Source organism: Semicossyphus pulcher, unplaced genomic scaffold (genome assembly GCF_022749685.1).
Source record: "Semicossyphus pulcher isolate SPU_LCO1_2020_fin unplaced genomic scaffold, fSemPul1.0.p SCAF_6, whole genome shotgun sequence".
NCBI classification, from domain to species: domain Eukaryota; kingdom Metazoa; phylum Chordata; class Actinopteri; order Labriformes; family Labridae; genus Semicossyphus; species Semicossyphus pulcher.
The window spans coordinates 32,762,501-32,776,618 of record NW_027211737.1 but is presented as its reverse complement, the minus strand read 5'-3'; the positions used below and the strand labels follow the sequence as shown (position 1 = coordinate 32,776,618).

The following is a 14,118-nucleotide window of genomic DNA, read 5'->3' as shown; positions in this document are numbered from 1 at the left end:
GTTTTCTGTCAGGGCAGTTTATTAAAATAGACATGCTTCATTTATTCATTTTAAAATGATCATCACACAAACTTTAAGAGCCTGCATGAGGAGCACCAAACAGTGAGAAGACGACACGTGTGCAGAGATACTCAGAGACAACATGGCAGGTTTGCTCTGTCTGTCTGTGTCCTGCTTACCAGATCATCCCTTCAAACAGGTTCTGAATGACAAGGTGGGACTGAGTTACCACAATCAACAGGGTCACATGGGTCCAAGCAAACTGGAATGGCAAACACAAACACAAACACCACAGCGTCACTGCACTGGAATGTGGCCCGGCTGCTCAGAAAGTTGGCTGGCGTCAGAAATAGTGAATCAAACAGACAGATGAGGTGAAAACACTGACGAAGCCACACTGCAGAGTGAGATGATCAACATGTCGCACATTAAGAGGAAGAGAGAGAGAGAGAGGCAGCAGGAGGAAAAGCTTTGTCAAACATTTGGGGAATTTAGTGGAAATATTCAAAAGGAATTTTATGAGGATGCATGCAAGAAAATAACTTGAAAAACGCTGCAGCATAATAAAGTATTTAAGCTAGTACATACGACTACTAACCAGACTAACAGCTCGTCTAGATCACAAACATGTCAGACACGTTTTTACTCACCAGGTTCACGGACTCGTTTTAACCTGCAGCCGCCTGCTGTGCAGGTTTCAGTCTCTGCTGCATCTACCTCTCGTGTTTTTAAAAGGGCACTCAACAAATATGGTCATTTACATTTTGCATTTTAGGCTCTCGGTTATTTCAAACGTCATGGGTTGACTCCAGGTTACTGTATATTTAAGGGTTTTATCATTCGAAGGATTACATGTGTATCATCTTTTTTTTCTGATGTAGATTAAATTATAAAAACGTTAATTTCAGAATATAAAGAATGAACATGACATCTTTTTCACTCTTCTGAATCTTTATTTAGATGAGCTTATACTTTATTCTGTGTTCGTGTTTATGCTAATGTATACTCCACTTTAGTTTATTCTTACCATAATATTATTTTTATGATCTTCTGATTTTATAGGAATAAAGTTTGTGCATCTGAAGACTCGACTGATAATGCTCCTCACACATATCAGAGAAAAGGACAGAAAGTTTGTCTCCTCTTTCGCTGCTCGATGCTCCGATAAAATCCACATCAAGAATCCGACCTTAAAGATGGAACCTGCACGTGTGCAGAGTCCGGGTCAAGACGCGCTGTTGGTCCCCGTTTGAACTTTTGGGTTTATAATAAAGTTACTAAAAAGGTGAAGAAAATAAAAATGGCTGCTGTCGTGACACTTTAAAGCTGTTTGAATTTGAATTTTAAGTTATTTTGCTGACAGATTTATGCAGCCAGTGAAAGCATGCAGAGTAATCAGAAATGAGCAGCTGTAACAAACACTAATGAAGTTCTTACTAAAGTTAGTTTGGGCAAATAAAATGTGTTGCCACAAGATGGAAGAAAAAGCAGAACAGATGCTTGAAGAGTGAAATGAAACTGAAGCCGCTGCAGAAGGATTAATCTGTCAATCAAACTCTACAGCTAACCTGTGATAAACACTGAAAGACAAAAGATAAAGACTTCTACAGTGGCAACATCAGAGCGCAAGAGAGGTTTCAGAGGGACATAGCAGGAGGTGAGGAGCAGTGGAGGGGATGATGAGAGGTTAATGAGCAGCAGCAGGAGGAGGAGGAGGAGGAGGAGGAGGAGGAGGAGGAGGAGGTTATTCTGCTGATACACACCATATAAAACTGCAGGCGGTAATGTTTCTTCACTAAACTCAGCACAAACATGCAGAAACCTGTGAAAGAGTAGACAACATGCTGTCAGTTTTCACTCTCTGATAAAGAAAACACAGTACATTAAAAAAATATGCATCACATATAACAAATTAATAACTGTAAACTGTGTGTGAACAGTCAAAATAACATGTAGAGGCAGATTCAGGCTTTAAATCAGACACGCAGATCTGAGCGAGGAGGCTGACGAGAGGATGCTTCTGTGTCAGGTTTGTCCACAGAAACCTGCGAGGCCCTCGGGGAGCCGTTACTGCCACAGAGTGATGAAGATGCTGTCTGGTTCAGGACATCCTCCGGGCCTCAAACCGCAGCTGACGGCCGGCTGGGTCGACTGAGAGACGACTAAGTCAGCAACACTCAGAAGGACATTTCTGCTAGAGACTAACCACTGAGAGATCAGGAGACAGACACACCATTCATCCTTCTCAGAATGACTTCATGTCACGAATCACGAAGCTGCTGATGAGATGATCAAACCATCAGTGGCTTTAAATCAACATGATGTTCACTCAGAGGTCTATGTCACATCCTCAGCAAACACAAGCTTTCTATTCAAACTCCTGTTTCGATAGATACATATCTAAAAGATGAAACGTTTTTGTTGTTGTATTTTTATTCTCGCTTAAAGGCCCGAAAAACTTAAATATATTTTTTTTGATGATAAGCAAAGGGCTCATTTATTTCACATGACAGATCTGAATTTGTGCTTGTTTTGTCGTTTCTTTCTCAGTTTGAAAAAGTTTTGAAAATCTTTTTTTTTTTTTAATCTGTCAGATATCTTTAACATCTCTTAGCGACTAGGGAGATAAAATCCTGAATCAGATAAGACGCACGACTGAAAGACACAAAGAGCAGACTTGTGACCTAAACATGTGCAGAGCAGGACGTCTGACGTCTGACAGCAGAAAAATACTCAAATGCTCAAACCAGCGAGCTGCATTTCAAACTTGCACGAATATTTGAAGCACTCAATTTAATTTTGTGTGCAGAACGTTGGTGTGATTCCTCCGGGAATATGTGAGACCATCTGAAATAACTTTTTATAACTTTGCAAGGTGACTTTTATTCTGAACAGGCATGAACAGAACCGAGCGGGTGCTGAGAGAAAAAGATTTCATTACATTTAAAACACTGCCGTAGCAGCTTTTAATCCTCTGTAAACAGAAAAAAAAACCTGTATGAGCAAGTAAAGCTAATTGTTGGGCAACACATAATTTACATTACACATAATATATGTCAATTATCAGTACACTGACACGCAAATTCACTAAGAAAGAATTGCAGTCGCTGATGGCTCCATAAATCTGCTCAGGGTCCGATTCACAAAGCAGATCGCACTGATGATATTCGAGCACCAACACGCCCATGAAGTGTCGCAGATCCGTCTGATTGTGGAGAGGAGCCGTCTGCACCTCCACTCCCTGCTGCACGCAGCAGCGCTCTGCATGATTTAAATGAGCTCATTTAATAAATCAAACAGCACCGGAGCACAGAGGCGCTGTTTGCACTGCAGCACAGTTTGGGGTGCATTTAACCCTTTGAGTCTTTCTGTCTCTTTGCACAGGTTTAGTGGGCACAAAAGCTGTGCAATCCTTTACTGAATCATCCTGAGTCTCTCATCAGCTCAGTGTTTTAGTGAACATCCGGCTGCAGTGAACCTGAGCAATAAACCGTCCGGTAAGTTCATGAAGGCTTGAAAGACAAAGCAGAAACGTTTTATATCATTTCCTCCGCATAAATGTTACTCTACTGTTCACATGCTGCGTCTAACACGTTATCCTCCTGTAAATAAAGCGTGAGTGGAAGCAATGGGTTCAAAGGTCGTGTTTGTTTTGAGATACGGCGTTATAATTGTCTTAAAGGTGAGACTCACCTGCCAGGTACAGAGCAAAGGAGATGAAGCGGTGATAACGAGCCAGGAACTGCAGAGGCTCCTCCCTCTGCACCAGAGCCCCGAAGTAATCCGCCACAGTTTCACCGTAGAAGAAGTAGTTGACGCAAATCAGGAAGTACCTGAGACAATAAGAGGGAATTCATTTTACTGTTCTTCTCCCCCCAGTGTGTTTCAGTGTCTGTTTCTGTGCACCTAAACCTTTACTGGCTCTCAGACCTCTGATCTGCTGTGTGTGTGTGTGTGTGCGTGCGTGCGTGCGTGCGTGCGTGTGTGTGGAGTTGTTACGACCGGTGGCCTTGGTGAAAGGGGCAAGTTTCAATTAGCTTCATTTGCTTCCAACATGGCAGTGATCTTTGCTCCTGTCTGCTCTGAGCGCCGATGTGTGTGTGTGTGTGTGTGTGTGTGTGTGTGTGTGTGTGTGTGTGCAGGTAAAGGTGACCTTTTAATAAGAACAGTGGAGCAGAAACAGGAGCACACTCGGGCACAGAGGTGGAAGGTGTGTGTTGCATGTTCAGAGCTTCCTACCTGCAGTTTAAAGGCTCGTGGCTGCCAGGAGAAATCACTCAGTGCTACCTCTAAAGACTTCAAGGCTGCAGTATGACACTGTTTAAACAGCTCAGCATGAACACAGACCCATTACTGCACCCAGATGCACCAACATCTTTAATTTGAGAACTATAAACGTGTTTTTCTTAATTCCCCTGAAGAAGCAAAACATCTTGTCACATGTTGTCTGAGCTGAACTTCTTCCACATTAAATCATTTCAAACCGACAAACCGCCCGAATCAGAGCGAAAGTTCACATGGACAAGAAGACTGACGAATACTTCCTGATGCACGCACAGTTTGGTCGCTGCCAAAAGTAACAGGAGTTCTGACTCTGTACAGGTGACTCTTAGTTCTGGGTATCGGTAACTAACACCTTCAGGGTACCTAACTGCTAATATAACATCGGATTAGTACAGAGAACTATTAATACCGCTCCTGGAAACCTGCATTCATATGCTTCTTGTACCCAAATGTCTAAATGATCTATGGCCCGAGGGGTTTGTGCACCAATTCAGACGATGACCTTTGACTCTCTCGCTAAACGTACAGATTTTGATATCTGCTGTTTACTGTGAGGCGCTTTTCCTTACCAGCTGAGTGTCCTGAACCACGGCAGTTCATAGGAATGGTAAACTCTGTAACCGATGGTGATGATTTCCTGGAAACACTTGATTTGGACAGTCATGACCTGCGTGAGGTGACGGGAGCAGAACAGAAATATCAGAAGTTAAAATCAGAATCAGAGAGTAAAATAACAAAAGCAAAATCAGCTGACATTAGGATAGATGCATCGAGCTCTCGTACATCATCTGCAGTATCGATTCTGGTCACCTACCACTAATATAAGAGTGACAGGTCCCATGTAGATGATGAGGAAGAAGCCTGAAAGCATGGCTAAAGACAGAACCCCTCGTATCCAGTAGTTCTTCCATCTGTGGAGGAAGAAAACTCAATTATTTCCTCAAATATCACAAGAATATTTCATTCATTCATGCTTCATTTGAGTTTGTGCACAAAGAAAGGGAGACACCAGAGACTGCCTCCATGTCTGTGTTTTCAGTTAAAAACATGAGCGGCGTGAAATTCAACATCAGAGCTGTGAAATTAAAAATGAGATGATGTTTGGAAGACCGTCTGAATTTATAGGGATGACGTGATTATATACCAGCTGCCTCCATGAAGAGCGAAGACAGGAAGCCCCCGGGCTGTGTCTGAGGTTTTTTCATTGGCTGTGATGTCATAGTTTCTGGTTTTATAACTGACAGGTAAAAGGCCAGTATGAGTAATTCTACACAGCTACTCAGTGAACAAAACACCGAGGCCAAAGCTCAGCTAAATTCAGCTAAATGGGACAACAAACTGAGACCGAGAAATGAACATAAACAGGAAGTCAAAAGCTGCAGTTCCTCTGGTGTCCACTTGAGGCTGCCTCCAGCAGTGAGTCAGTCCCCATAGAGCCCCATGTTAAACTTTACAGCAGAAATAAACATGTTTACAGCCTGGTACAAAAAACACTTTGGGTCTCTATAGCTCATTTCTCTCTTCATGACAACTGTACGGGGAGAATCTTTATACAGCTCACCTGTTTACATTATATTAAGGCTTACAGTGATGCATCATTAGGGGCGTGGCCTCTTTGAGTGACAGGTGGGAGCTGCTAGCTGTCTGCTAGATGCCCCCTCAGCTAACTCAGTCACTGAACGTAACCTCTGGGCCGTGTTTGTGCTGTTGGAGCCTTTTGGAGATTTGTTCATGTAAATATCAGACAGATAATCTGTGTGTGCGCTTTATTGGACGAACAGACCGTCCAACACGTCTGATACACTGTTTCAACACATCATGCTGTTATTTCATTGATATGTTAGCACTAATTAGCAGCTACCTGTGTCTGTGCTCACAATACCTGGCTTGTTAGCTAGCTAAGCGTCGTCATTGCTGTACAGTGCCCATCAAACATGTGAGTTCACTACAGTCCACAAGCTCTTTGTCAGTCCAGACCAAAGATGATCAACATACATAGAGAAATTCCCATCTTACTTTCCACGCTGCCAGAGTCGGTCAGAGGTTGTCATTTTGATTGGAAGCAAAGCTAGGTCTTAACTTAACACGAGACTGAAGCAGATGTTAGAGTAGAGACAAGGACACGAGAGTAGGGCAGATGATGGGGAAGATGAAGCCTGCTTCCTTTGTTTTTGTTCAGCATGTTGTAATCCGTGTGTAGCTGGTGCAGCCAAAAGGCTTAGTGCTAATTGATCCTCAAATCCCAACAACAAATCTTTTTACCGGTGATACCTGAGCTGGGACACTAGCATGGCTGGAAACGTTGTACGGGGCCTCGTCCTCTGGGGTGTTTTTCTAACACGTCTGTGTGTCTGTGAGGCAAACTGCTGCACCGCCTGCAGCCCGAGCCCGGAGCCAAACAAAAGAGAGGAAAGAGCTAAACGCTGCACGGGGAGCTGCTGCTGTGAATGGAGGAGAGAAACAGCTGCATCATGAAAAACGCTGCTGCTGCTTCCACTCAGCACTGTGGCCTCTCTCTCTCCGAGTCTGTCCCACCATCACTCCATCACTCCGTTTCTAAAACTACTCTTCCTCCTCTCTTCACCTTCATCCACTCATCCCTCCCTGCTGTGTCATTTAACTCACTCCGTCCATCTGCTGTCATCCCTCCTCCTCATCTCTGCTACAACTGCTCCATCTGTTTCTCTTCCTCTTTCTTTCCTTTCTCCTTTCTCTTCCCTCCCCCTCCCTCTCTCTTTCTCTCTGCAGTCTGTTCATCCTCAGGTCTCTGCAGCACTGTGCCCCCGGTGATGCTCGAGCCTGCAGGGATTAGAGCTTCCCTCCTCCTCCTCGTGAGCCTTTAAGCTCTGTGACCTGGCCGTCTCTCATTGGTCACACCCTCCACTTCTATCACACACGGCCCCTCGTTCACTTGTGTTTGACGCGCTGCTGACTCAAAGTGCCACAGACCGACAGGTGTTAACAGCTATGACCTGCTGGAGCGAAGCCTCTTCAAACTAAAAGACTGTTTACTGTGCAAAAATCTTCTTTCAATTACTGTTTGTTTTAAGGTTTAAACTCCAGACGGTCATGCATTCCCCAGACTTCAGTTTGCTGCGTTTATTTTAAGGTTCTGGCACTTGAACAGCCATCCTTCCCCCTCTGACTGAGCCATTTAAAGGGAAATTACAGTATTTTTACATATGTCTACATATTTGGGGTCTAAATGACCAATAACAGCTAAAAGTGTGTGAGTGTCTCCAGTAGATGTGTTCATCCTGCAGCAGTCAAACAGGCTGTAATGGCTGCAACACGTTTCCACTGACAGGCTCAGATTGTTATTCTAAGACCCCCTTCCCACCTAAATGCAGCATATTGACGCAGGTTTGTCAGACCCGTGAAGACCCGCTGATAGATGCCGAGTGTCTCTTTTCCCATTGCCAGTGAAGTATCCTCCTGTCGGTCTCTTTTCTGCTGTGTCACCGTCTGACGTCACAAACGCGCTTGAAACAGGGTTAGTAACCAGTGTTGATGTTACTCATTCAGTCTGTGTATCAAACTCAGCACCGACAAATGTGGAACAATGTTCGAGCGCTGCTCGGACGGAGACGGGCGGAATTTGTAGCTGAGATGACGAGGAGTCGCAGAAGTTACCGACGGGGCATGGCATCATGTCGGAAAGGGGGCGTATTGTAATCTTCCCCACTAAGCAAAAAAGCAGAGTGCAAGCGTGTTTTTTGACCAGTGGGAACACGGCTTAAGTGTGTGACAACATGACAGAAAGGATCCCTACAGAGATAGCCCTTTTTGTTACAGAGGAAGATGATTGTTTTAACCACAGACAGACGTTACATCGCTCTCTGCACACACACCAGACTCCATTCAGAAAAACAGTGATTTAAGCTCACAGAACACAGGAGCTGCTGCTCTGCTGCTGCCTCGATCAGTTAGTATATTTGTGTGATTATGTGACTCTCATGTTTTAAAGATGTATTTCATAACCAACACCATATAACTGTAACAAACAAAAACACAAACAAATGTTTTTAGGCAGCAGCACCTCCTGTGCTCTGTGAGGTTAAATCAGTGTTTTTTTGAATGGAGTCTGGTGTGTGTGCAGAGAGCGATGTAACGTCTGTGTGTGGTTAAAACAATCATCTTCCTCTGTAACAAAAAGGTCTATCTCTGTAGGGATCCTTTCTGTCATGTTGTCACACACTTAGAAGAACAATCTGAGCCTGTCAGTGGAAACTTTTAGTGGACGACCTTTGACCCATCAAGGATTATGTTGCAGCCGTTACAGCCTGTTGAACACATCGACTGGAGACATTGTAAAACTTGTTCGTGACAGTGATTTAAACCCAAAAATGTATTAAAATAGGTCTTGGCTTTAACAATATCAGAATTCTCCTTCAGCTCAATGAATGAAGATATTTCCAGATATGAAAATACAAAAAGAGTTTGAAGGAATGAACTCGTTTGTCACACAGACCAACAATGTTCACTCTACTTTTCCAGAAGTCTTATGTGCAAAAAGCCTTTCAAGTGACTTAACATTTATTTCTCTCTTTTTTACACACAAGTAGGAAAACTGGAGAAAATTGAACACCTGTTTCCCCAAGTTTTCCGGAAGATAAAGCTTCTCTTCCCTGTGAAAACAGTTCAGTACGCCGCCTCACAAAGGACAGATCAGTACATGTTTCTGAGCATCTATCAAGGTCCTTACATAAGATCCTACCAGCCCACATGCTGTTCACCTTAAAACCACAACACTTGACACAACAGGTTGTCAGCACACCTTTTCTTTAGAACTTCAGGTGCATGAGAAATGACTTTAATAATGATTTTAAAGAGTGACGGTTCAGTGACTTATCGTAGGTGTGATTTTGTGTTTCTGTTCCCACGCCTCTTCTGCTGGTTTATCTTCAAATCTACAAATCGATTTACTCAACACAACTTGGTACCAGGTCCCCGTTGAGTTCGTTTATACGTGATCAATGCAGGCTGACAGGTGTAAAAGTAGGCCTCACAACATTCCTAACTCATCCTGTTATGTTGGATTAAAAATTACTTGCTCTTTCACCCACGATATAAGTCCTCTGGTTAGCTGAGAATTTACTACAAAGTGCATTTTCTTCACCACATTAATAAGAGACTGTGTGCAGGTAGCAATCTGTTTCTGGTCCAGTTAACCTACATGCATAGAAGTAATATGATCAATCACTCCGTCAGGGTCCTTTCATGATGGATGGAGGGGAAGCTGCTTGTTACAGCAACGTCATGGCTGCAGTACCTTAAACAGACTGACCTGACCTGACCTGACCTGACCTGACCTGACCTGACCTGCACAGTGTGGACCGTGTGTTTTTAATAGGAGGACTTTAAGGAAACTTTAAGGACTTAAAGTTTGCATCTAACATTTTACCCTTTGGCCAACAGTGGAGCACAGAAAGTCTGTTTTTACTGGCTCGTTTCCATCGTGCGCCTCGTGAGAAGTTAATTTAATGCAAGATGTGACAGATCCTTGGAGCTTGTTTCTGCCGCTCCACAGAGAATATCGAGGTGTTGGCCTCTCCAGGAACAAACATCAGACTGCATCCATCTCGTGTGTATCTGTGCAGTGCGTACCTGGGCGGCAGGCCCTCCAGAGCTTTGTTCAGGCATTGTGGAGTGTTGTCTGTGTCTGCGGAGGAAAGAGGAACATCTGGAGTGTCTGCTTTGGAGTCAGCGTCACATTCTCCCTCTGCGTCGCCTTGCAGGCCCAGCCTGTCATCACCATCAGCCTCCTGCAGGGACACACAGAGACATTCAGGTACTGATGTGAGATAGTGACGGTCAGTCTGTAAACACAGGTAGACCACTAAGCTGTGTACACAAGGTGATAACAGAGACACGGGGAATATGAGCAGCAGCATCTTATCACTGTGAGCGCTTCTGGGATGCAAATATAAGTAAATGTTGAGGTAGTCAAATAGAGTCCAGTTTAACCTGAGGAACAGACGGAGGTTTAATTAGGCCAGAGTTCAGCCTCTCACCTGGGAGAGGAGGAGACTACAGAGCTGATGCATGGGTCCTCTAAGCTTGGCTGGGATTCAAGTAGGTCTGCAGGTGAACGTTCAGGTGTGTGCGTGTTTGTGTGGGGGCAATTTCCTCTTTGTAATTAAAGACGTATTCCCAAACAACGAACGTCTTCCAAACGTGTCAGCAGGCTGCAGTCAGTTATTGGTACTGCAAGGAGGAGACGGAGGGGGTGAAGGAGAAGAAGAAGAGAAAGTAGAGGAGAAGGAGGTGGACAGGAAGGAGAAGAAGAGAGAGAAGGACACGTGCAAGAAGAAGAAGGAGAATGAGGAAAAGAGCGGGAGCAGGAGTAAGAGGAGAAGCAGAAGGTCTGAAGGAGAGACGTCACTGCGATGGCTCAACTGAGCTTTTAGATGCTTCGCTCAAGGGCACCTCGGCAGGGCCTTGGAGGCGACCTGGCTCCCCTCCAGATACCAGCCTGCCTCCTTTAATGAATCTTTAATCTGGATTGAAGGAAACAAACAGGGAGCCGCTATGATCACATGTTCACTGTTCTGTGCTCACAACACGACACAGAGCAGGAGATCACCTGATAGGAACTGTTGTCATTGCATCTGTAGGTTTGTGATAGTTTCACTTCTTCTACAGACACTTTCATGCTTTTACTTACTTTACTTACTTTACTTACTTTACGTAACGGGAGGCATTTTAACTTTTACCAAAAAGTTTTCCACACTGACTTTGTTTGTTGAGCTCCTGTTTCCAGCACAAGCAGACCGAAAACTGCACGAAAACAATAAACTACAGCACTTTACTCCTTCTGTAATATCTAAAATGACTATAATGAGCTCTATGAGGCACACAGGTCTGCAGACAACAGTTCTTTGTGATGCCAACATGTCCCACATTTATAAACGCAGCATTCAGCACAATCAAGGTGCTGATTTATGACTAAGTGAGAACTGAGGGAGCACGATGTATGCGAGGTCACGGCCCTCAGACACGCCGACATCATTAATAAGTAAGCAAAGTGACATGCTAGAAGTTAAGCCCAACACGTCTGTTCCTGAGTTAACACCAGTCGTGGCCTCTCGTCTAACAACGCCGCCGCTGAGGAGCTTTTCCTGCCCAAAAGAGGCTCTTCTGAAAAGCGGGTGAAATTCCTCCTCAGATTAAGTTTCCGTCTGCACTCGAGCGGCTCGCTGATGCCTCCTGGACATTTCTCTCCTTTCATGGTGAGTTTTAGTCTTTCGTTGCTAAATACGGTCAGCGAGCCTTTCATTCAGTCAGAAGGTCTGTGATCTCCGTCAGACGCTGGAATTAGCAGGAAGGAGCTGAAAGTGGGAGCAGGCTGAGACGGGGGGGGGGGGGGGGGGGGGGGGGGGGGCACTCGAGTTGAGGTGTGAGTTCAGGAGAGCAGAGGTGTAACTGAAGATTTCTACTCAGGTTTTAATGACCAAGCGCTGAAACAGTGGAAAGCTACAGGGTCCTGTCTGCCAGCTTCACCGACACATCATGACTGAAAAAGGAAGAACAAACTACAACGCGACGCGGCGAGCCTGGAGGACGAACACTTTGTGTTCAGTTATCGTGGCATTAAATGAACACCAGCTACATACTGTTACACTGACACATAAACAGCATGCTAACACCTGTGTTCACTCTGATCGTCATGAAGCAGCACAGGTGACCGGCTGTCTCTGAAGAAGATGGAGGAACATATTTGTGTCCTGATCCTCACAAACAGAGCTGCAGGTAAACGCACATTTCAGCTTCATCCTTTCAGCATTTCAACATTCCTATCAATCATGTACACGTGTGTCTGCATGAAACAAACTTGATTGGTTGAAACACTGTTACGATGTTATGGTGGGTTAGTAACGTGTGTAACGTTACCAGCGTACATAAGTACTATAAGTTTGCCCGTGACCTAGTTTTGGTGCATAAAAATCCACGAACATGCGTCCATCCATTTTCTTCTTCTCTCCGGGTCGGGTCGCGCTGGCAGCAGGCTGAGCAAGTCCGCCGTTCCTCTCCCTAGCAATATTTTCCAGCTCTTCCTAGGGGATCCTGAGGCGCTCCCAGGACCAGGTATATAGACCCTCCAGCGGGCTCTGGGTCTGCCCCGTGGTCTCCTCCCAGTTGGACGTACCCGGAAAACCTCCACAGGGAGGCGCCCAGGAGGTTCCTGATCAGATACCTGAACCACCTCAACTGGCTGCTTTTGACGCGGAGGAGAAGCGGCTTCATTGGGACATTTCACAAGTCTAACGAAACACTGCAGATGAATCACAGCCGTCAAACTCACAATCATAGCAGGGAATGATGTTCAGCACCTTCAGTGCTTAGAAGTGTTTAAATACAGAATCAAGTTGATGCATCTACTAATATCAGAATGTGTAACTTCCATTACTGCATACACACAGATGTGTTACATGCAGAGTACTATGACATAATCTGTTTAAACATGTGCAAGCTTGTTAATCAAACAGTCAAACTGTGTTAATCTTTTGTTAATTTAGTTAAGTATGCTAACCGCTGTGTAAGCGCTCAGAGTCAAACAGCTCAAAGCTGCAAATCTGTGAGGGAGTGAAAGCAAAGGTCAAACAAGTCCTGGGCGTGAACTCATGTAATCATCATCAGGAAACACAGAGCAGGAAGTCTGACATGGACGCAGCTACTGAAGGTGCTGCACCTCAAAATCACTTTCTGCAGAACATCCATGTTTACGATGTCTGTGAGCCAAAGAGGCAGCAGAGGAGGAGTGACTGTCTGCTCTGCTCCCGGCTGTTCATGACTCCTCTGCAGAGGAGCGGGAGGAGAGAGGGGAGGGGCTCACAGGAGAGGACGGGTGACGAGCAGCTCCACGACTTTCAGGGTTTAAAGAGATGAAACAAGAAGTTCATTCATCAATTAGTCAATCGAAAGCAAACGATTACCCGACGCTGCTTTAAACTCACAGCTGCTGCAAACAGCCTCCATCCACTGAACGTGTGAACAAGGTGCAGCAAACCACATCCGTAATCACAGTTTCATTAAGATTAAGGGTCAAAAGCAGTGAGAAGCTGCTGCTGAAGAGGAAAACATGGTGATATTCTCAGCACAGGACACGAGCACACCTGTGAGGTGCAGACCGGCAGGCAGCAGTTCGGCTCGGTCTCAGGGGGAAGACTCACAGACACTCAGGCTGCAGGAAATGCAGCTAATCAGCAGAGAACATTGACCTAAAGAAGCACCGCCGACAGCAGCAGCTTTCAGCTTCGTACAGCTCAGCCTTCTATACGAACTGCAGGACAAACAAAAAGGACACCGTGCAGGAGACCAACAGTCTGTGACACAAAGGGACGCCCTGATAACACATGATTTCACCTGCAGAGGGAGCATTAAGGTCCTCGTCTAAGAGTGCGCTGTGCCTGACGTGAAGCTGTGTTGATTAACTACCACGACTGTAACACGATCACCTGTGAATGTTTCCTGGATTGCAGCTCCAGGAGAGCTCAGTCTGATTGTGACTTCAAGCAGAGATGTTGGTTCACTCAGACTTCTCCTCCTTGTTGCTTCACTGCGGACACGTACACGTAGTATGCCAATAATCAGCATGTTTGGTTAAACGCTGATGTTTAGCATTACTGACATCTGGCACGTTGGCATGCTACTGTCTGCTAGCATGTTAACTTCTCACAGTTCACATGCATGTAATCCAAAGTGCTGCTGTTTGCATGATAACGTTAGAATGTTTGCATCAAACAGCTGGGGTCCAAACCGGACTGATACGTGTTGGTGTCGCTGCAGGACTTTCCTTCCCTTTAAAGAGGTCTGCTCTGCTCATTATCTGCT

At 45.0% G+C, this 14,118-nt stretch overlaps 1 protein-coding gene across 2 annotated transcripts in view; it reads right to left on the bottom strand.

The window, feature by feature from the left end:
• cds1 (CDP-diacylglycerol synthase (phosphatidate cytidylyltransferase) 1) overlaps positions 1–14,118 on the bottom strand; it is a 38,596-nt gene that overhangs the window by 16,724 nt on the left and 7,754 nt on the right. For both annotated transcript variants that reach the window (XM_069682380.1, XM_069682379.1), the window contains exons 2-7: positions 9,892–10,049; positions 5,099–5,195; positions 4,854–4,951; positions 3,694–3,833; positions 1,764–1,822; positions 180–262 (exon numbers count right to left, since the gene is read on the bottom strand). In XM_069682380.1, the coding sequence (XP_069538481.1) occupies positions 180–262; positions 1,764–1,822; positions 3,694–3,833; positions 4,854–4,951; positions 5,099–5,195; positions 9,892–10,049 (635 nt within the window). The remainder of the gene's footprint in view (positions 1–179; positions 263–1,763; positions 1,823–3,693; positions 3,834–4,853; positions 4,952–5,098; positions 5,196–9,891; positions 10,050–14,118) is intronic.